Source organism: Sorex araneus, chromosome 2 (genome assembly GCF_027595985.1).
Source record: "Sorex araneus isolate mSorAra2 chromosome 2, mSorAra2.pri, whole genome shotgun sequence".
Classification (NCBI taxonomy): domain Eukaryota; kingdom Metazoa; phylum Chordata; class Mammalia; order Eulipotyphla; family Soricidae; genus Sorex; species Sorex araneus.
Genome location: NC_073303.1, coordinates 232,068,159 through 232,090,648, shown reverse-complemented (window position 1 = coordinate 232,090,648; position 22,490 = coordinate 232,068,159). Strand labels below are relative to the sequence as shown.

The 22,490-nt window shown below is 60.0% G+C and overlaps 1 protein-coding gene across 4 annotated transcripts in view; it reads left to right on the top strand.

Annotated features, from left to right (window-relative positions):
- Nucleotides 1-22,490, top strand: part of UNC13A (unc-13 homolog A) — a 43,057-nt gene extending 20,567 nt beyond the window's left edge. The window contains exons 22-45 of one of the 4 annotated variants that reach the window (XM_055127316.1): nt 136-286; nt 467-535; nt 628-717; nt 1,071-1,205; nt 2,179-2,312; nt 4,432-4,517; nt 4,597-4,723; nt 5,096-5,192; nt 5,433-5,576; nt 5,999-6,082; nt 6,803-6,880; nt 6,969-7,057; nt 7,354-7,506; nt 8,085-8,208; nt 8,979-8,984; nt 10,406-10,444; nt 10,971-11,000; nt 12,433-12,489; nt 12,818-12,898; nt 13,285-13,432; nt 14,249-14,305; nt 16,509-16,601; nt 17,659-17,818; nt 19,768-22,490. In XM_055127316.1, coding sequence (XP_054983291.1) covers nt 136-286; nt 467-535; nt 628-717; nt 1,071-1,205; nt 2,179-2,312; nt 4,432-4,517; nt 4,597-4,723; nt 5,096-5,192; nt 5,433-5,576; nt 5,999-6,082; nt 6,803-6,880; nt 6,969-7,057; nt 7,354-7,506; nt 8,085-8,208; nt 8,979-8,984; nt 10,406-10,444; nt 10,971-11,000; nt 12,433-12,489; nt 12,818-12,898; nt 13,285-13,432; nt 14,249-14,305; nt 16,509-16,601; nt 17,659-17,818; nt 19,768-20,068 — 2,533 coding nt within the window. In that variant the 3' untranslated portion in view covers nt 20,069-22,490. The remainder of the gene's footprint in view (nt 1-135; nt 287-466; nt 536-627; nt 718-1,070; nt 1,206-2,178; nt 2,313-4,431; nt 4,518-4,596; nt 4,724-5,095; nt 5,193-5,432; nt 5,577-5,998; nt 6,083-6,802; nt 6,881-6,968; nt 7,058-7,353; nt 7,507-8,084; nt 8,209-8,978; nt 8,985-10,405; nt 10,445-10,970; nt 11,001-12,432; nt 12,490-12,817; nt 12,899-13,284; nt 13,433-14,248; nt 14,306-16,508; nt 16,602-17,658; nt 17,819-19,767) is intronic. The other 3 variants (XM_055127318.1, XM_055127317.1, XM_055127319.1) reach the window with 3 other exon arrangements.

Sequence of the window (22,490 nt, the reverse complement as noted above, 5' to 3'; positions counted from 1 at the left end):
GCCAGGAGTAACCCCTGAGCACTGCTGGGTGTAGCTCCTCTCCCTAAATCCCCCCAAAAAGAGGCAGGAGCAAGGGGCTGCTGGGGGCAAGCTGTGTGCCCAGGGGTGCCAGGTCCAGTGCCCCTGTCCCCCCAGGCACTTCGCCTGCCTGTCCTCCAAGTACATGTGCCCCGGGGTGCCGGCCGTCATGAGCACACTGCTGGCCAACATTAATGCCTACTACGCACACACGGCTGCCTCCACCAACGTGTCCGCCTCCGACCGCTTCGCTGCCTCCAACTTTGGGGTCAGTCTTGGGGATGGGAACCTGGGGTCAGTTCCTGCGTGGACGGCGCTGGGAGGAGGGATGGGGGCCCTGACTCATGTACCTGCTAAGTCCTTGCCCTCTTCTGACTTTGCCCGTGGTGGGGAGTGTGCTGGTGGCTTGGGGCACACTGGCCAGCGGCCATGTCCCTGCTGTCCCCAGAAAGAGCGCTTCGTGAAGCTCCTGGACCAGCTCCACAACTCCCTGCGCATCGACCTGTCCATGTACCGGGTGAGACATGTGGCCGCCCCAGAGACCTGAGGGCTGCAGCGGCCAGCCCCGTGTCTCCCCTGAAACACTGACCCCTCCCCATCACCCAACAGAACAACTTCCCAGCCAGCAGCCCGGAGCGGCTGCAGGACCTGAAGTCCACAGTGGACCTGCTCACCAGCATCACCTTCTTCCGCATGAAGGTCCAGCCCCCGTCCCAGCAGGGCCCAGAGCTGCCCCCGCCCCGCCTGCCCCCTCGCCCCGCCATGCCCCACCCCTGCCCTACCCCAGTCCCATGCCATGCCCCACCCCTTCCCCGCCCCCCGCCCCTCCCGCTATGCCCCACCCCTCTCCCACTATGCCCCACCATGCCCCACCATGCCCCACCATGCCCCCCTTCCTCCCCCCCCCCCCCCCGCCATACCCCACCCCTGCCCCACCATGCTCCGCCCCGCCCCGCTGTACTGGGTTCCGCACCGCCCCTGCCATGCCCCGCCCCCCAGCCCAGCTGTGCCTTGCCCTCTCTGATACCTGGCCATGCCCGCCGTCCCTCCAGGTTCAGGAGCTACAGAGCCCACCTCGAGCCAGCCAGGTGGTGAAGGACTGCGTGAAGGCCTGCCTGAACTCCACCTACGAGTACATCTTCAACAACTGCCATGAGCTCTATAGCCGCGAGTATCAGACCGACCCGGTGAGCAGGCGGGGCCCACGGCTGAGGAGGCACCCACGGGCCACATGCCAGTGCTGGGTGCTGGACACGACTCTGCCCCTCTGCAGCCTTGCTTGGCTCTGGGGGGCCTGCGGGAGGCAGCGGCTTTTTTGATCTCGGCTGTTCTGACTCAGTTTACTGAGATCGTCCCATTTGTGCTTCAGATTGGAAAGTCCACACGGGGTGCTTATGAGCCGGGTAGTTAGCCCGGGCCCGGGCCTGGGGGCTGGGGGATCCTGGGGTTCTTGTTTGGCTTTGGAGCCACACCTGGCGGTGCTCAGGGCTGACTCCTGGCTTTGCGCTCCTAGTGATGCTCAGGGGGCCCTTATGGGGCTCCAGCGCCCTCCCTGCTGTCCTATCAATCCAACCTCCAGGGGTGACTGGCTCCTTAGCCCCCCTTCTGCTAGGTGGGAGCACTTGGGTGGAGTCAGTCTGGCTTGCAGTTAGGTGAGCTGAGATCCCCTCTCCCTGCTGATTTGGGTTCAGGAGTGGATAAAGAGCTGCTTGGCTCTCCCACCCCAGCCCAGACCCGGCTCCTGTTCAGTCCTGTTGGCCTGCTCAGTCGCGCGGGATCTGCCTCTCCCGAGAGCAGAGCAGAACTGGGTCTGAGTTCCCCGCTGCCCACGTGGGAGTCACTGCTGCCCGAGCGGTCTGGTGTCCTCAGCCCAGGGCTCAGGGGCCCGTCACCCTCCCACCAGGGCCAGGAGCCCCTCATCTCAAGCTTCTGGGGCTCGTCTGAGCCGAGTTCGTGTCCCAAGACCCGTGGGCCGTCCTCTCCATCCCTTGGCTGAGGGCTCAGGCGTCTGCACTTCCCTTGGGCTTTGTCGGGCGTGCGGGGAGCTCTGTATGGGCAGGCTCACATGAGTTCAGTCCATCTCCACACAAGCCTCCCGCCACGCCCCCTGAACCGCCTCTGCCCCAGCCCCAGGAACCCTGTCTCCCCTGCTCCTTGCAGGCGAAGAAGGGGGAGGTGCCCCCAGAGGAGCAGGGCCCCAGCATCAAGAACCTCGACTTCTGGTCCAAGCTCATCACCCTTATCGTGTCCATCATTGAGGAGGACAAGAACTCTTACACACCATGCCTCAACCAGTGCGTCTGCGCTGGCGCCCCAGTGGGCCAGCAGCCAGGCCTGCGGGAGCATGCATGTGCATGTGCATGCATGTGTGCGTGTGTACGTGTGCATGTGTGTGTGCCTGTGGGAGCATGTGTGTGCGTGTGAGTGTGCTTGCGTGTGTGTGCGTGTGTGCCTGCATGTGTGTATCTCTGCAGGAGTGTGTGTGTGCATGCATGTGTTCCTGTGGGAGCATGTGTGTGCCTGTGGTCATTTGTGTGTGTGCATGTTATGTGTGTATATGTGAGTATGTGCATGTTTGTGCCTGCCTGAGTGTATGATCATGTGTGTGCCTGTATACATACATGAATATGTAGTATGTGTGTTCATGTGAGTGTACATGAGTTCCTGTTAGCATATGTGTGCATGTGTGTAAGCATGCATGTACCTGTGTGAGCGTGTATGCATGTGTGCATGCTTGAGTGTGTATGCGTGAATTTGTGTATCTGTGTGTGCTTGAGCATGCGTGCATGTGTGTGTGGATGTACATGTGCATGCGCGTATGTTTCTGAACACTCACATCATTTGGTGCTTTGATGACTGTGTCCAGTTGCATCCTAGTGTTTGGGGCTGTGGGAGCAGCTGTTGCACGGTCACAGGTGGTCTTATAGGTCACCTACACATCGTTTGCAAAAGCAAATTTTTTTTTTTTTTTTGCTTTTTGGGTCACACCCAGCAATGCACAGGGGTTACTCCTGGCTTTTCACTCAGGAATTACTCCTGGCGGTGCTTGGGGGACCATATGGGATGCCGGGGATCGAACCCAGGTTGGCCGTGTGCAAGGCAAACGCCCTACCCGCTGTGCTATCACTCCGGCCCCTGCAAAAGCAAATTTAAAAATGTAGGACAAGAGAGTCCAGTTGGCCAATGGGTCGAGAACTTGCCTTACAGAACCAAGGACATGAAAACCGTGCACACATGCACCAGCACTGGAGCATTTTATTTTATTTTATTTTATTTTTTTCTTTTTGGGTCACACCCGGCAATGCACAGGGGTTACTCCTGGCTCTGCACTCAGGAATTACCCCTGGTGGTGCTCAGGGGACCGTATGGGATGCTGGGAATCGAACCTGGGTCGGCCGTGTGCAAAGCAAACACCCTACCCACTGTGCTATTGCTCCAGCCCCAACACTGGAGCATTTTATATGTGTTGAGCTGCATGGCTGTGTATGTGGCCATGTGCTTTTGTACATGCTTAGAGCCACGAGTCGCAGTGGATCATGTGCAGATATTTACTTGTGCTTGGTGCTGTGTGAGTGGTTTTACAGGAAAGTTGCTTTATATCATATCCCAGAGGTATGTTGGGGGTTTTTGTTGCTTTTGTTTTGGGACCACATGCAGCAGTGCTCAGAGCTGACTCCTGGCTCGGCACTCAGGGGTCATTTCCGGTGGTGCTCAGAGGACCGTAAGGGGTGCCGGGGATGGAACCTGGGTCAGGTGTGTGCAAGGCCAGCATCCTCCCCGCTGTCCTGTCCGTCCCAGATACCCTTAGTAGGTGGGGGTCCTTTTGTGTATCGCTGTGGTCTGGCGCTCACCACGTACCTGAGGACAGTCGAAGGAGTGTTGTGTGTCACGCAGTCATCTCTGCTGTGTCCAGTACTGGTCTGTGGATTATTTGTGCAGTTGTCGATGTTGGCCAATAAGCTGTTGTGTTTTATCTTCCTGAGATGAAGGCTAAGGGGCTCCCAACTCTGGGCAATGAAATCAAGCGTGGGTGCACGAGAGGGGAGGACGATGGTCAGTGATGAATGAGAGGTGGGTGGATGGGTAGACTGGAAGGATGGATGGACGGGAGGATGAATGGATGAGTAGGTGAATGGACAGATGAAGAGTGAACCGAGGAGTGAACCGATCGATGGTGACATGGTGGAGATGTGAACGAATGTTTGGAGGGGCGGAGGGAGGATGGGAGTGTGGAGAGATGGTAGGTGGAGGGAAGGAGGATGGAGGGGTAGGGGTGAAGGGGTGGTGGAAATAGCAGATGGTGGGTGGGGGCTCAGGGCGACACGGGACCTGGCAGGTCAGTGTCTGTGCAGGCACTCGCATCCAGTCCCCTGCCTGCCCAGCCCAGTCCTCAGTGATGCCCCCCTCGCCCAGGTTTCCGCAGGAGCTGAACGTGGGCAAGATCAGTGCCGAGGTTATGTGGAGCCTGTTTGCCCAGGACATGAAGTACGCCATGGAGGGTGAGTGCCCATCCCTGCAGCCGCCCCTCCTGCAGCCCTGGGCGCGCGGCAGAGCCCTGAGCCCCCCCACCCCCCGCAGAGCACGACAAGCACCGACTGTGCAAGAGCGCCGATTACATGAACCTGCACTTCAAGGTCAAGTGGCTGTACAACGAGTATGTGGCCGAGCTGCCCACCTTCAAGGACCGTGTGCCCGAGTACCCCGCGTGAGTGACCCTGCAAGAGTCCCCAGCATCCCACCAGAACTGAGCCCTGAGCACCGCCAGGTGTGGCCCCAAACCAGAGCAGCAGCGGAGAGAAGCCGAGTCAGGCGTGTGAGGCTCCAGGGACCCTCCTGCCGAGAGGGCTCTGGGCCTGGTCCCGGGTTTGTTTCAGGGGCAGGGCAGGAGAGGCCTGAGAGGGGCGTCCTGCACCCCAGCCCAGATCTCTGCCCAGTGAATTGGGTTTGATTTGGGGGCTGAAGCCACACCCGCTGGTGCTCAGGGGTCACTCCTGGTGGGGTTGGCCGCCTGCCAGCCACCTGAAACCACCTGGAAAGGGCCAGGCCCTGGCCCTGTGTTGACCCTGGCTCCTTCCAGGTGGTTCGAGCCCTTCGTCATCCAGTGGCTGGATGAGAACGAGGAGGTGTCTCGCGACTTCCTGCACGGGGCACTGGAGCGGGACAAGAAGGACGGGGTGAGCACGGCGGCCCTGCTCCTCAGTTCCAGCCTCGGGTTTGCCCGTGTTCAGCAGACCCTGAGCTGGGTCCCCGGGCATCCGCACGCCCAGGGGACTGTCAGCCCACCCGTAGGTGCCTTTGGTCTGGCTCGGGACTGGACACACGGAGCAGGGCCTGGGCATTCAGGAGCCGCTGTGGGTCTTGCTCTGGGTCTGGAAAGTTCTCCCGGATGCTCACTCCCCCTCCCCTGCCCACAGTTCCAGCAGACCTCGGAGCACGCGCTATTCTCCTGCTCCGTGGTGGACGTCTTCTCCCAGCTCAACCAGAGCTTTGAGATCATCAAGAAGCTTGAGTGTCCAGACCCGCAGATCGTGGGCCACTACATGAGGCGCTTCGCCAAGGTGGGGCCTTGTGGGCCAGGGCAGGACTCGGGCTGGGCTTGGGGGTCCTGGTGGAGGCCTGGGGGGCACTCATCGGGAGGAGGGTTCCTGGGCAGCGCTGCGGCTGGCCTGCCCCTAGGTCCCGAGTTGACCTGTGTGGCTGCGGTCCCTGGCCTGGCCCATCTGGGACCAGCAGGGCCCTTCTAGGAGGCAGAGAGGGCACAGGGGACATTGGTCACTCATGAGCACAGGGCCAGGGACAGCCCTAAGCACTGCCGGTGGTGGCCCTGAGCCCCGGAAACCAATCGTCTCCCCGCGGTACTGCCGCCCCAGCTTCCTGTCCTCCTCGGGAGCAGATTGGGGTTCATGCCTAAGGCACTAGTGAGGTTCCGGGGCGGTGGCGAGGCTCCAAGTCACCCCTCACGGCCCCGTGCACTCCCCAGACCATCAGCAACGTCCTCCTGCAGTATGCGAGCATCGTGTCCAAGGACTACGCTTCCTACTGCTCCAAGGATAAGGAGAAAGTGGTGACCTGCGGCGGCCCCTCCACCCTACGCCCCTCCACCCCCACCCCTACCCCCGACTCCACCATTCAGTCCTGCACACACCCCCTCCTGATCTAGCCCTGCCCCCCACAGCCCCTCCCGACCCACCCCTGCCCCTGACCCCATCATCCAGCCTCCTTCCTGATCGAGTTCTCCCCCCTCACAGCCTCTCCAGCCCCTCCCCTGCCCCCAACCCCATCATCCAGCCCTGCACAACCCCCTCCAACCCAGTCCTGCCCCCACCCCATCATCCAGCCCTGCACACATCTCTGTCCTGACCCAAGCCCTGCACCCCATACCAACCCCCCACCTGCCCCTGATCCTGCCCCCCCCTTGCCTTGCTCCCCTGCCCCCCTGCACATACCCCCAGGCCCCCCAGGCCCCACTGTATGTGCACGTTGACCCCAGTCTGCATGTGTCTGTGACACAGTGTGTCGGAGGCAGGGTGGGGAATGTGCCTTTCCCATCCACATGTGAGAGTAGGAGGCTGGGAGTGATGCTCGGGCCCCTGCATGTCAGCCCAGGGGATGGGGGGACCTTCCTTCTGCCTCCCTGTTCCCAGACGAGAGCCCCCTCAGCCCTCCAGACTGATTCCTCAGCTCACTCCTTGGACCCCCAACTTGGACCCCTGGCTGTGGTGCGGGGTGGGGAGCGAGGGGAAGGGGCCCTGTGCCCTGACCACCCTCCCCACGATACCCTCAGCCCTGCATCCTCATGAACAACACGCAGCAGCTCCGGGTGCAGCTGGAGAAGATGTTTGAAGCCATGGGCGGGAAGGAGGTGAGGGGCAGGGGGCAGGAGAGGGAACCCCTCGGAAGGGAGCTGTGGTCGGAGGAGGTGGACTCTGCAGCCATACCCTCTCTTGCAGCTGGACGCGGAGGCCAGCGACACCCTGAAGGGGCTGCAGGTGAAGCTGAACAATGTCCTGGACGAGCTTAGCCGCGTGTTTGCTACCAGGTGCCTCCCCAGTAGCAGGGTCCCAGGCACATCTGGGAGGGAGAGGGCCCGGCGGGGGGGGCGGTGAGGGGTCCTGGGGGGAAAGATGGGGAGGGACTTGAGGAGGGGCCAGGGGCGGTCCACTGGTGGAGGGGCCAGGGAGGAGCTAGGGGAGAGGTTGGGGAGGGACCGTGGGGGAAGGATGGGGAGGGGCCCTGGGGTGGGGGGGAAGAGGGGGTCCCTGGGATGGCTGGTGCAGCGGGATCCAGCTCCTGAGCCTGCAGTCCCCCACTGTGTGACATGCACCCCCGTGCCAGCTTCCAGCCGCACATAGAGGAGTGTGTGAAGCAGATGGGCGACATCCTGAGCCAGGTGAAGGGCACCGGGAACGTGCCTGCCAGCGCCTGCAGCAGCGTGGCCCAGGACGCCGACAACGTGCTCCAGCCCATCATGGACCTGCTGGACAGCAAGTGAGCCCGGCCGGAGGGACACTGTGGGCGGCTGGCCAGGGCCGGGGTGGCTAAGGAGAGGTCAGCGGCGAGCACAGAGGGACAGAGGCAGGCTGTGGCAGTGAGGGATGGTGGGGACAGAGGGACAGACAGAGGGAGAAAGGGAGCTGGTCAGCGGCGTGGGCAGTTGGCTGATGGTTGGAAGGAGGGTGCTTGGATGGGCGCAGAGGAATGATGGCTAGGAAGGGAGTTGGGAAGGGGGGGTCGCAGAAGTCGGGAGAGCACTGGACTCTGCCGCTGCAGGAGGGCTTACCTTCCCCCACAGCCCCCTCTGCAGCCTGAGTTCTTGTGCACTTGTCTCCTCCAGCGCCCTCCTCCTCCTCCCCTTCCTCCACCCCCTCCTCCCCCTCCTCTGTCTCCTTCCCTACTCAGTCTGGTCCCGCTGCACCTGGTGGGCTGTCTCCCTTCCCCCCTCATGGGCGACCCCTCGCTCACCCAGTGCCTCCCTGACACCCTGTGTGGCCCCTCTCGTGTGTGCGCGTGCGCCTCGCGGTGCCCTGCGCCCACCACGTCCTCTCAGGCCTGCCCCTCACCCCCAGCCTGACTCTCTTTGCCAAAATCTGCGAGAAGACAGTGCTGAAGCGGGTGCTGAAGGAGCTCTGGAAGCTGGTGATGAACACCATGGAGAAGACGGTGGTGCTGCCGCCGCTCAGCGACCAGACGGTGAGGCCCCTGGGCGCCTCTGGGGCCACAGGACATGGAGGGCTCAGCTGTGGGGCAGGGCACTTGAACTGCAGACTTCCTGAGCTTCTGGGTCCACACAGATTCAAAGAGGGAAGGCAGCATGGACCCTGAGGTCAGGGACAAAGAAATCAGGGATCAAGGTCAAAGGTCAGAAGTCAAGGTCAGGTGGGGTTTGAGGTCGTGTGGGTGGGGCAATATGGCAAGGGTCAGGGTCATAGGGACCAGGCAGAGGTCTAGACCAAAGTGTCTGGAAAGATCAAAGTCAGAGGTCACAGTCATGAGGTCACGCAGAAGTCAAGGTCATATGGGATCAGGCCTAGTCAAGATGAGATTGGCAGGTGTCAAGGTCAGAGAGGTCATGGTCGTATGGAGTCTGGCAAAGGTCAAGGCTATAGGGGTCAGAGTTCACAGGTATGTCTGACCAGTCAAGGCCAGAGGGTACTGCAGAGGTCAGTGAGACATCTGGGATCCCTCTGGACATACATGAGGCAGTGATCCTTAGGATCGCGGTGGCTGGTGGGCAAGTGGGGTCCGGACGGCATAGGAAGTTGTTTTGAAGGGGGCAAGCACAGCCCAACCCAAAGAGCATTTCTGGGAGGTAAGGGGGTGGGCGAGAGGGCACGGGCACCTGGAAGCCCCAGGCTGGGCCCCTCCGTGCAGTCTCGGCCACCTGCTTGGCCCCCATGACTCACGGTGACTTATCTCCCCTCCCCACCCTCCCCGCCACCCACCCCCATCTCGGCTGACAGATGATCGTAAGTAGAGGCCCGTCTGTCCGTCTGTCTGTCGTCCGTTCTGTGTCTGGACTCGGCCCATCCTGTGGCTGCACCCCACCCCCACCCAACGCCCTGCCCTCCACACCCTGTGGACCCCAACTCCGGCCTACCTGCTGCCTAGATGTGTCTGTGTCTGTGGGGCGGGGCATGGGGCGGGGCATGGGTGACAGCCACGCCCATCGGGAACCACGCCCACTGAGAACCACACCCACACAGGAAGTCATGTTCACTGAGAGCCACACCCACTGAGAACCACACCACGTGGGAAGCCACGCCCACTTGGAGACACACCCACGTGGAAGCCACACCTATGGGAACCACACCCACGGGGACACACCCCACCGAGCCACGCCCACCAGGAGCCACACCCATGGGGGAAGCCCTGCCCCCTAGGCTTACCCCACCACTAGCTAGGCGGAGGTTCTGAGCCGTCCAACCTCCCTTTTGCTCTTTCTTTTTTTTCTTTTATTTTGGTGGGGGGAGAGTCATACCTGACCATGTACAGGGGTTACTCCTGGCTCTGCACTCAGGAATTACTCCTGGTAGTGCTCGGGGGAACTTATGGGATGCTGGGGATCGACAAACGCCCTACCCACTGTCGCTCCAGCCCCTTGCTCTGAATTCTTGGCATTACCCCCAAAATACAGGCTCACCTGACACGAGTGGGTTCCCTGCTCAGCTGCTCCAAGCGTCTCCTCCTCAACCCTCCCCAGCCCGCCTCCCAGTACACACAGCCCAGGTAGCCCCCTAAGGCTCACAGCCCACTCGGACTCAAGCCCTGGCCGGCCTCTCCCCCTCCCCACCTCGTGACCTTGGGGTGCTCTTGCTCCCCCAAGCCCCACTCCTGTCTGCAGGAAGGGGATTGAGGTAGCACAGAGGCAGGGCTAGCCCGGGTGGCTTGGACACGGCCGCACGCTCAGGCCTCCATGACAACTGATTCTTTCGGCAGTGACCGTCTTGACCATCTCGTGGCAGTGTGGCCAGACTCAGACCTTCACTTGCCTGCTGAATGTCCAGGCCAGGGTCTTCCTGGCTGGGCGCTGAGTCCTGCAGAGGGGCAGAGCCGGGGCTGGGGAGGGGGTGGAAGCTGCTCTGCACAGTCCTAAGAGGGGACCCCGATGGCCCCCCTGTGTACAGTAAATGCCAGCGGTTCTATTTCCTTCTGTTTCCCAGCCTCTCCTCCCCCTACCTGCCCCTCCCCCTCTCCCCTGCCTCCGCCCTCCATCTCTCCCTCCTTTTCTCTCTCCCTTTCTGTCTCTCCATCTCTCTCTCCTCACTCTCTTCTTCCAACTTCCTTTCTCTATCCTGACCCTTCCTGCCCTCCCCCCTCTCTCTTACCCCCCTCCCCCCGGGCACTCCCCACCAAGTCAGTCTGTGACCCTGTGGCCTTGTCTCTGCAGGGCACCCTCTTGAGAAAACATGGCAAGGGATTAGAAAAGGTAAAACAAGGGTCTCGCCCCGCGAGGCCGGAGCTCTGGTGCGTGTGCGCGTGTGTGCAGGTCAGCTGGGGTAGGGTGCGGGCACCCGGAGGCCACCGCAGCTGGGCTGAGGTTCCGTGGCAGCCCTCCTGGGAGCCTGGACCGAGACATGTCGTTTTCTCTGCAGCTGGTTTTGTTCTCACGGTCTAAGGAGACGGGCGCTGCAGCAGCCCGTGCACAGCTGCCTGTTGTGCACCCGTATAGCAGCGTGTGTGTGTGCGTGCATGCGTGTGAACTTCCGGCACGCCTGGATAAGCCCGGCGCCTGCCTGTGTTGAGGGGACTGTGACCCCCCTCCCTCAGGGTACTTTTTAGACTCAGGGGTTGGGGGTTGGTCCTGGGAGCTGGAGGAGAGATCTAAGCCTCTTGCCTCCCCCTTCTGAGGCCCCAAGGAAGAAGTGGGGTTGGGGTCCCCTGGGCCGCGGGCAGGGAAGTCCCACCGCTCATGTCCCCACAGCCCGCGCTGACCCTGCTGGTTCTCTTCACAGGGCCGGGGGAGACCGCAGACCCACTCGGATGTAAGCCCGGTCCCCTCCCCGTCTGTCCCCCTTCCCCTGCCTCTGTGGGTCGTGCAGTGGGCTGGGGTGTCCTGTGCTCCGTCCATCCGTCCGTCCGTCTGGGGGCTCTTCCTCTGTCTGTCTTGTTCGTGGGGGGGGTGTTGGGTACAGTGGGTGGGAGGAGGGTACTGCAGGGGAAGCTGAGGCACAGGCTGCACGGGGTGGAAGGAGAGTAGCAGGAGCCCATTCACAACCCTGGTGGTGACTCAGGAGATCATCTGCTTCTGCGCTGCCGGACCCCCAGACTCACCCCGCCTGTCCTCGTTAGCCAGGAGGGACTCAGGGACACTGGGGGCGAGGGCAGCCCGCTGGATTCGTGTCCTCCAGCCATCATCAAGTGAGAGGCTTAGCGCAGGCCTGTGACTTTGCAGCAAGAGGGAAGGTTCAGAGAGGGCGCAGGATAGCTGCTGCGCTCAGCCGAGCTGCAGTCAGGATGCCCTCTTGATGGCACCTCTCTTGGGGGAAGTGGGGAGCTTGGGGGTGTGTTTTGTGGGTAGGAAGCTGTTGCCTTGGAAAAGTCAAGTCACAGCTCTTCTGACTGAAGAACACCGTCCTCTGGAAAACGGGATGCTCGGGGGGGCATTGGAGCCATCACATGGTCCTCGCCAGATACTCTGAGTGTCCCTAAACCATGCCACAATAGGGGGCACACACACTCATGCACACTCACATATACTCATGCACACTGTCACACACGCATTCTTGCACACACACACTAATGCCTCATGCACACTCATACATATGCACTCATGCACACACACATGCACTCATGCACACTCACTTATGTACTCACACACCAAACTCATGTATACGTCACACACACTCATACACAGTAACACACTTGTGCACACACACATTTATGTACACACATACAAAAGCATGCACTCATACACTCACACACTTATACACACATACACACACGAATGCATACATTTGTACACATGCATGCACACTCATACACTCATGTACACATTCATACAAACGCATACACTCACCTACACACACGAATGCACACATTTATACACTCATGCACGCACACTCACACTCACATTCATGTACACTCATACAAACACATGCACTCACACACATCTATACACACACACTCATGCACACTTCTACACTCATAACACAGTCACACACTGTCACACTGTCACATTCACACTGCCATTGCAACCTGCTCTCCTGTGGGAGAGCATAGACGGTTGGGTGTGGGAGGGTGGTACCCCCTTTCCACTGGGGTTTCTGGGGAGATCTCACCACCCCTATCTTGGCACCTTTGGGCAGCTCTGCCCCTGCCCCAGGTCTGTGGCCATCACTCACAGTGGTGTCCAGCGGTCACGGACCTGGGCTCCAGTCCCTCCCTCACCCCAGGCGTGTCTGTTGTTCCTTGCAGGGAACCCAGATGATCTTCAATGCAGCCAAGGAACTGGGGCAGCTGTCGAAGCTCAAGGTGGGCTCCCAAGGGTGTGGGTCCAGCACGGGCACATGCTTTTGCAAACTCAATTTAGAATGATTTAAACTCAGTTTAGCTGTTCCAGTTTGCTGGAAAGAGGTACATGGTTCATGTTCAGGTATGGCATGATCAAGGGGACAGGCCATTTTAAAAAAATAAATCATCTTGTTCTTTTTATGAACAAAATATTTAAAAAATAAAAGTAAACAAATTAGATAAGGCCCTGTGCCAGTCACATGTGGGGTGGAGACGCCTCTAGCTCTGCTGAGAGTATAGGTCCACGGGCAGCCCTGCCGTGCTCAGCCACCTCTTCCTCCATCATCAGGACCACATGGTGCGAGAAGAGGCCAAGAGCTTGACCCCGAAGCAGTGTGCCGTGGTGGAGCTGGCCCTGGATACCATCAAGGTCAGAAGCACCATTTTAGGTGGGGCAGGTGTGGACGCGAACACAGGCACACCTTTGCTCTCTGATAAGCACTGACCCCTCTCCAGTGCCAGTGCCAGAATGCCTGATGGGCAGCCCTGCCAGTCCCAGGCTTGGCACAGCCTGGTAACCTTCATTCCAGCCCTGTGGAGTGCGTGTGTGGGGAGGTGCAGTGGGAGGGCTGAAGAGGGGAGAGGAAGCAGAGCACAGTTTTCTGGAAGCAGGTGTGTGTATTATGAGTGGTGGGTTTTGAGGAACGCATAGGAGTTCACAGGGCAAAATAAATGGGGCTGTGGATGTGGGTGTAGCGCACACCCTGGCATGCAGGAGCAGGGGGCCCTTTAGCTGCCGCTCCCCTCCCCCCATAGCAATACTTCCACGCGGGCGGCGTAGGCCTCAAGAAGACCTTCCTGGAGAAGAGCCCGGACCTGCAGTCTCTGCGCTATGCCCTGTCGCTCTACACCCAGGCCACCGACCTGCTCATCAAGACTTTCGTGCAGACGCAGTCGGCCCAGGGTAAGGCCCCATCCCTGGCCACTGCACCACCCATAACTCCCTGCCTCTGTGACATCGTATCTGGGCCCTGCCCATTGGCTCCCTGCCTCGTTGACGTCATAGTCAAGCCCGCCTGTTGGCATCCTGTCTGTCTCTGTGACGCCATATCCAGACCCCGCCCACTGACTCCGGTCGCTATGATGTCATGCCGAGTCCTGCCCCCCCTTTGGCTCACCACCTCTGTGATGTCATAAGTGGGCTCTCGTGAGCCCTGTGATTTGTCAGAGACAGGGAGGGGTCCACCATCAGGCGTAGAAGCTGGAGGTAAGCTCCTCTCTGGAGCAAGTCCATGACGTCATGGGACCAGGAGAAGATTGACAGTTCTGGGGCGGGGCCTGGACGTCTTGGGCCAGGGCGCGGTGGACAGCTCTGGGGTGGGCGGTGTCTGTGATCCTGGGTCCTGGGGCAGCCTGGGAGGGACCCGGATCTGGAGGGTGAGTTCTCGTTCTCACGCTCTCTGTCTGTCTCTTTCTCTCTTCTTGCCTTTGTCTCGGGACCTCCCGCAGCCCCCATCCCCAGCAGGGGGAGCTGACTCCAGAGGAGTGGTCAGGGCGGGGGGAGGGGGGAGACCAGCCCCGCGCCCCCCCTGCACCCCTCCCACCGCCTCCGGGCCCCTGCGGGAGGCTGTCCGTGTCCATGTGTCCGTGCGTGCGTGCCGCTGACGTTTCTCTCTCTCTTGTCTCTCCTCCCGCTCACTCGCTGCCCCGCTCCCCGCCATGCACACTCGCCCTCCGTCCCCTTCCACTCGCCCCCTCCTCTCCCTGCTCCCCTGATCAGTCCACGGTGGCCAGGGGACTAGGTTCACTCTTAGTGAAGACATTTATCCTGAGAAGGGTACGTGCCTCCACCCCGCCGCCCACACCCTGCCCGGCGCCTGCGCCCTCCCGCCGGCTAGTGAAGGGCCTGTCTGTCCTTCCGCCTGGCGCCCGCTGGCCGAGGGGGAAGGATGGCTTGCTGGTTCCACGCGGGCAAGGGAAGGGAAGCATTCCAGGGGCATCCGTTGGGGCCGATGCCAGAGGGGTCAGGGGCCCCGCTGGGCGCAGCTCCCTGCTGAGTAGGGTGAGCTCTGGGGGCCGCTGCTTTCTCCTGGGACGTCCCGCTCTGGTTCGCAGTGGCCACTACTGCTGTTCTGGGCCCAGCGCGAGAGACAGCACAGCAGGGTGGACCCAGCTCGGCTCCTGGCCCCGAAAGGCCCCAAGCAGGGCCAGAAAAGGCCCACACACACTGCTGGCCACTCCACCACCAAAATCAAATGATATTCACTCTGTCAAAGAAAGTGAACGACCCCGGGTTTCCGGGCCAAGCACTAGTCCAGGAGTCTTGCAGCATCCTCCTGGTCACACCTTGAGGTCAGGACGCTAAGTCCAGTGATGAAGCCGTTGAGCCCAGGGACTGTCCCTGTCGAGGCACCCAGTGTGGGGGATGAGGGTGGGGGAGCAGGAGGACCCTACAGATGCCCCCTTGGAGCCAGCAAACCACGGGAGGGGGCGCTCAGCCCTGCCCCCCTCCCCCTTCTTACTAGCTTTGGCCTTGGTCTGACCCCTCACCCCCATCACTGTCCCCCCACCCCCAGCACCCCCAATCTGGCCCGGATGGAGCTTGCATCAGCCTGGGGAGGGATGGGGGCGGGGCTGAGCATGTGACAGGTTTGGGGGTGGGTGGGAGCGTGGGTTGAAGAGGAACTTGGCCTGGGGAGGGCTGCCCAGTTGCACGCCCCGGAAGTGGGGTCACAGGGGTCTCTGGCCCCGCAGTCACTTCCCATCCTGCACAAGGTCACCGGATTCGCTGTTGGACTGAACCTTTCTCCTCCTCCCCTTCCTGATTCTTTCTCCTGTCCCTCCTTCATGCATGGGGTGCTCCAGATACGGGGAGCTTTGGGTGTAGGGAAGGCAATGGGGTGCTGGCAGTCACAGGTTCCCAGGCCCCTCAGGATATCAGTCCCAGGGCCACCAAGGGTGGGGCGGGGGCAGGAGCTGTGATCCTCGGACCCTCCTCAGGACAGTGTTACCGAGAGCAGGGCTCTCAGCGCAGGCAGCCCGGACATCAGGGGCTCTGGGGGGAATGGCTGGGGGCACCGGGAGACAGCCTTGAGGGTTGGCACACTCGGAACCATGGGTCAGTCCCAGCTGTCATCAGCACCCTTGGCTAGAGCCCTGGTGCCCCAGCGGTGTCCCCATTTAAGAACAAAGCAAGGGCCAGAGTGACAGTGCAATGGGTAGTGCATTTGCCTTCCATGTGGCCCACCCCCTTTTGATCCCTGGCATGGCTATGGTTTCCCCAGCACCACCAGGAGTGATCTCTGAGCACAGAATCAAGAAAAAGTCCCGAGCACTGCCAGGTGTGCAAACACATCCCCCTCCAAAATAAAAGAAAAAACAAAACAGGCTGAGTTAGACGGAGCACGTCTGGCAGTGTCATTGCTCCTTGGCCCTCTGTGGGGCGGGCTCTCCTCTAACTCCACGGAGAGACAGGCGCTGTCTCAGGACTGGCTCCCATTGGCCCAGAGGTGGTCATGTGACTCCTGAGCCAGTCATCTGCAGCCCTGAGCCGAGGAGGCGGTTCTGATAAGGTGCTCCTGGAATTCGGCCTGCAGGTCCCTGAAGGGTCCCTAGGCCGAGCCAGCCACGTGTGCCAGAGGCTCACAGGGCCCTCCACGCAGAGTGAGGATCAGAAAGGAGAGGGAGAAGGAGCCGGGGTGGCAGGAGCACTGTAAGGATGAGAACCTGGACAGTGTTGCTGTAGCCAGAGGGGAAGCTGAGGCACGGGACGCTGCAGGCTGCATCTCGACTCCAGAATGGCTAGTGGAATGGGGAGAAGGGAAGCCGGTGAGTCAGGTTCAGAGAGGTGCAGCGCTGTGGCCGAATCACACAGCCGCTGTTCAGGGAGCGGCCACTGTCCCAGTGCCCTGGCTGCTAGCCTGGTGGGGGTGGTGACCTGGTGCTGCCAGCACTGTGGGGGAGGGGCGCAGGGGCAGGCATGGCCTTCCGGTGGGCGGCTGGGAAGGGGGCTCATCAGGCACCCTCCCCGCCCCGCCCAGGCTCGGGTGTGGAAGACACCGTGGGGGAGGTCTCCGTCCACGTGGAGCTCTTTACGCACCCAGGAACCGGGGAGCACAAGGTCACGGTGAAAGGTGAGAGGCGCTAGGATGGGGGGGGCGCGGGGCTGGCAGACCTGAAGGGTTGTAACCTTGCGTGCCGAGGAGGCTGGTTTGGCTCCTGGAACCGGGTTTGCTTCCCTGAGAACCTCCAGGGCTCACTCCTGAGCACAGAGCCCCACAAGGCAGAGCAAACAGATGCGAGGGAGCTTTCCGGGCCGTGTCCCTAGGCGTTGTGTGCAGGAGGCCCCAGGTCCTCTCCCAAGCACCGCCTGCAGCCCAGGCCTCAGTGGGGCTGCCTCCCGGGCACAGATGGAGCTAGCCCCTGCTCCATCGGGTATGGATCCAGAAAATAAGATGAATATTTCACCCCAGGGGCCTAGGTGGTAGCCTAATGGACCCGAGCACAGGATTTGCAATAGGAGGCCCTCACCTTGTAGTCTCCTGAGCACTGCCAAGATGAGCCCTAAGACAGAACAAGAAGTAAGCCTCCAAGTACACCTTGGGGTGTTTTTGTTGCCCCTAAAATTAAAACAAGCAAAAGGTTTCAGCCAGGAATGTGGCTCAGTAAAGCTCATTATATGCATGAGACGTTTTTCTCCCAAAAAGGAAAATTAGAAAAGAATCGCCTTCAGGCTCAGCTAGATCCAGGGGTGGAAACAGCATTGATGAACTCCGGCAGCCTTTCATGGCTTGTAGCCCTGCTGTTCTTTCCTCTGATCGCTGCAGCATGGGGCAGGCTGTGTGAATGCAGACCTGCCATGACAGTGGCTGGCCACAACACGGTCTCTGCATTGATTCCAGCTAGGACACTCAGTGTTGGTTGGGGATCTAGGCCCCTGCCGCCCATTGTCCCGCTTTTATCCCTAGTGCATTTTCGTTCTCTGGAGGGTCCCCCATGAACTCAGCCTCCACCCAGGAACAGGAAAAGGAAAAAGTTAGAGCGCTCTCAGCCTGTTTGAGCTAGCAGGACTCCCCACATTTTATTGGCTGGAGCAAACTCGGAGAGATTGCTGGGAAATGTAGTCTTTCATCAGGCTTCGCCATCTTCCCCACTAGGGGTCAGTGGGGGATCACTCGCTTCTCCCAACAGTGGTGGCTGCCAATGACCTCAAGTGGCAGACTTCTGGCATTTTCCGGCCTTTCATCGAGGTCAATATCATTGGGCCCCAGCTCAGTGACAAGAAACGCAAGTTTGCAACAAAATCCAAGAACAACAGCTGGGCTCCCAAGTACAACGAGAGCTTCCAGTTGTGAGTCTGGGTTTCTTCTGGGAGCGTATCATGGGGTCTATGCCCAGTAAATCTCTGGGACACGTAAGCAATAATGAGTTCCTGGGTACAGGGAGGAGTGAAACCGAGAGTGAGGGAGCCCTGGGCCGGAAGGGACGCCATGGGCAGGCAGGATCTGGGGTGAACGCAGTGAGTGCAAGATCTGCGGGCTGGGGACTCCTATCTGGTCATGGAGTGAGGGGTTGTGCAATGGCTGTGGGTAAGGGCCAGGGGATTGGGGGTGAAGGCAGCGTAGTGTCCGGAGGGATGGGCCGGAGAGGGTGAGGGTGAGGGTGGGATGGGAAGTCAGTTTGATGTTGGTGGGCCCCTCGGGGGACTTATGTGAAGCGGGGAGGAGAAAGACAGTCACTTTCTCCCCATTTGCCTCTGTCATCTGGGACCCAGGGTTACTTGGGTCTTGTCTCGCCTCTTAGGAAGGAATTTCAGGAGTAGACAGCCATGAAGTAAATAGATTTTATTTGGAGGGTTTTTGAAAGTGAGGGGGAGAGAGGGAGAGTAATGCTCTTAAGAGAGAATGCAGGCTTCTCCAAGGGCGGAGAGAGCCCCTGTGCACATCCCAGCATTAATCAGGAAAGCATGAAAGTACACATCTCAAGAGGGGAGGTGCAGGCAGCACATGTGCTTGGCCACGTGGGTGCAAGCAGCACATGGGCTCAGGCAGCATACGCGCGCCCTTCCTTTGTTCAAGGTGGCTTTTATAGAGTATCTTCTCAGGATGTCTTGGTCTGGTATGTTCTGAAGTCTTCTCTGGACTGAAACACTAATATTAGGGTATTCAAGGAATTTCCTTCATAGGGAGGGGTCTAATCTTCAATCAACGGGAAAAACGAATAAGGAGAGGCTGCTAAAATCTCAGGGCTGGGACAAATGGAGATGTTACTGGTGCCCGCTCGAGTAAATTGATTAACAACGAACAATGGGATGACAGTGATACAGTGAATAGCTCTGAAGTTGCAAAAGGCCAACCTTGCAGAAAACAGGAACTGAGGCCTAATAAGACCCTCACCAGCCCTGAGATTTTAGCAGCCTCTCCTTATTCGTTTTTCCCGTTGATTGAAGGCTCTCTTCAGGGTCTGGGGAATGAGACCTGTTATTGTTATTGTATTTGGCATATCGATTATGCCACGGGGAGCTTGCCAGGCTATTACTTCCCAGGAAATTTACTGCCATCGCCTGGGGAGGGGGCCTTCCCTATCTGCCTGCCTGCCAAGTTCTGTCAACTTCTATCAGGTACATGGGCCAGAAGGAACAGATAGCAGGGCAAAACAGAGGACCATGAAAAAGTCTGATCAGGTGCACAGAGGGGTGGAAGCAGTGGGGTCTTGAGCACGTGGGCATCACCAGCGAGGACATAGAGTGGCAGGCTGGCCAGTATTGTTGTAGGACAGGGTGGGTGCCCTGGTGCCTCCAGAGAGGTGGGCGGATCACAGCCCAGGTGGGCAGAGTAGAGGTGCTGGGCACAGTTCGTGGAGGGGCAGAGTCACATGAGGGCGTAGTCACGCGAGGGTTAGAGCCAATGGGGTGGCATCCATGGGGGGGCGTGTTACAGGAGGAGCAGGTCCATGAGGTGGAGTCCCAGGCAACGCACTGTCACAGGGATGGAGTCAAAGGTGCGGCTAATAAAAGGAGGACCCGAGTTGTGGGGGGGGCGGGTCCACTGGGTGGAGTCAGGGCAGGGCGGGGAATAGCAGCTTGCAGGCCGAATGGGGCTGAGCAATAGGTGGGCGGGCACATTGGAGGGGTCAGGGCTAGAGTGGGCGGGGCAGAGCAGCTGGTGGGTAGTGTGATGGGTGGGGCTGGCTGCTGGTGGGCGTGTTTCTGGGCGGTTTGTGGCGGGTGGGCGTGGCTGTGGGCCGGGACGCGGCTGGGGTAGCCGTCTGGGCCTTTCCCTCACACTCGCCCTCCCGCAGCACGCTGAGCACGGACGTGGGTCCCGAGTGCTACGAGCTGCAGGTGTGCGTCAAGGACTACTGCTTCGCACGTGAGGACCGCACGGTGGGGCTGGCAGTGCTGCAGCTGCGCGAGCTGGTCCAGCGTGGCAGTGCTGCCTGTTGGCTGCCCCTCGGCCGCCGCATCCACATGGACGACACGGGCCTCACGGTGTTGCGCATCCTGTCTCAGCGCAGTAACGACGAAGTGGCCAAGGAGTTCGTCAAGCTCAAGTCGGACACGCGCTCGGCCGAGGAGGGCGGTGCCGCGCCTGCACAGTAGCGCGGCCGAGCGGGCGGGCAGCACTGCGCCTGCGCTCTGGGAGCACCTCCGAACTGCTCAGGGCGCCTGCGCGAGGCCTCCCGCTCCGGGAGTTAGGCATGGACGAGGCCCCGCCCCCTCGGGAGGCCGCCCCGCCCCGGCGGAGGAGAGCGGGCGGCGCCTTCCCAGCCCGAGGCCGAGCCCCAGAGTCTGAGGGCTGGGAGAGGGGGGTGCTGGTGTCGGGCAGGGCCGCCCCCAGTGCCCTGGAAAAGCCATAAGACAGGTCCCCAACCGGGAGGCCCTGGACCGATTGCCAAGTAAGGAGCTGTTAGCCTCCTCGGGAATGGGGGCTCCCTTGGGAGCCCGCTTAGGGTTGGGTGGGGCAGGAAGGCCCCCCGGGGAACCTGAGTCTTAGATGTTTGTTCAAAAAATCAACAGGGAGAGGAGGGAATATGGTATTTCAAAAGCACATGCGCCCTCGGGTGCCTGGACCCTGGGGGCTGAGGGGCTGTTTCTGGGGGTTCCGTGCAGTCCCTCAACTTCCCTAAAGGGTTGCCCCCCGCCCTCCCGTACTCAGTCCTCACCTCGGAGTCCCCCCTCCGTTTCGTCTCGGAGGGTCCCTGGGCCGGGAGCTGCCCCTCCTCTGCCGGGCAGGGGGCTGAGATAGTGACTCTGCACAGCTCCCACTGCTGCTAACCCTCCCCTTCCGGGGACCCCCCCAGTCCAGACCAGGGATGCGGCGTCTGGCCCGAGACCCCTCCCTGGCTCCTCCCACCTCTGGTTGCCAAGCAAAGACCACCGCCCACTCCCTCTTTCCCCGTGGACCCCAGAGGGTGTGCCCCTGAGAAATCTTGAACTCCCACCAAAAGAGAGTGAAGTTTTGGGATCCACAGGCCCCAGGCCCCATGTCTTAACCCTCTCCCAGAACTCTCCAGGCAGGAAAGAAATGAAAGACCAGAAACTCGAGTGTGTGTGTATGTTTGTGTGATTCTCCAGCTCAGAACATGTGGAAAGATCCTCAGGAAGTATTTGTGGAATCACTTTCTGACTTCCAGATAAGAATTGTTTCAGAAATATTCCACTTCATCTTTGCCCTCCCCTGCCCCCTGGAACTCCTACTCATGCCTCAAAACCCGGTCCCAAATACCCCTTCTGCTCTCCCTCAGGATTTTCCTGACTTCTGTCCCTCCAGAAACCATGGACTTGGGGGTGTCTGTGACAAGTTCTGTTGACCCCCCTAAGTTTGTCCAGCACAGGCTAGGCATAAAGAGCCGGCAGGAACCTGCTCTTCGTCATATCACATCTAGGGATGCATGTGTCTGTCTGTCCCGCCTTCCCCTCCCTGCAGACCTGGACACACAGGAGGTGTCCAGCCCAGACTGGGACTGAGTGAAGAGAGGACCAGAGACAGATTCCGGGATGGGAAGCGTTTGTGACCACAAAGTTCCTGCCTTGGCAGCAGAAACCCCAGCAAGGGGTGGCAGGCACTGAGGAGCTGGGGCCTCCCTTCGGGGTCCCCCTGGCTCTGAGTCCTGTCAGGGCACCATGGTGCATTGACCCAGCGTATATCCAAAGCTGAGCACAGCTTTGCAAGGATCAGGGAAAGGACTGAGGAAGGGGACCTGAGGAGGTCAGGCAGTGTCCTGGCCCAGCGCCCTCCTGGAGCACAGTGGCAGGAAGGATGCTGGGCTTCAAAGGAGGGGCCCCTCTGTGTGGGGCGCGGACACCCTCGGGATGCAGAGACAAAGCAATAGAGGGGGTGGGGCCTTCCTGCCCCCGCGTTCCCAAGGAGTCCCCAGTTCCGCCCCCATCCCTGTGACTCGGGCAGAGAGCCTGAACCCTCACCGTGGCCCCCAACAGAGATGCAAAAAAAAAGAAAAACACCCCACCTTAATGCGCCAATGCGGTCCTCGGGACTGGACCGTAGACCTCTGTCCCTTTCCCCACTGCCCGCGCTGCCCCTAGCGACGGGACCCTGAGGGTGGACCAGAGCAGGGACTGCCCAGAGAGGCCCCAGCTCTACACTGCAAACTACCAAAGCTGTCTGTCCGGTCACGTGCTGCTTTCTCTTCATTCTCCATCTTCTTAAAGGGAGACTCAAATTGACAATATCAAGTCAACCCCCGTGGGGCGCAGGGGACAGAGCTGGAGGGTCCCGGTGGACCCCTCCCTATGTCCATAACCTTCCTCTTAGCATGTGATTGCACACGTGGACTCAGCACCTTCCTCTGTCCATCAGACCCCACACCCTCGTCCAGCTGTGGAAGAGGGGGCCCCTATTTCTCTGTAAATAGAAGACTCAGAACAAATGTTTAAAAGCAATGAGAACTGCTCATGAATGCATGGTGTTGAGATGTTTTGCACTATTCTGACTTTTTGGTCTCTGTAAAAAATATTTTATTAACAACAAACATTAAAAAAAAACAAAAAAGACAATATCGGA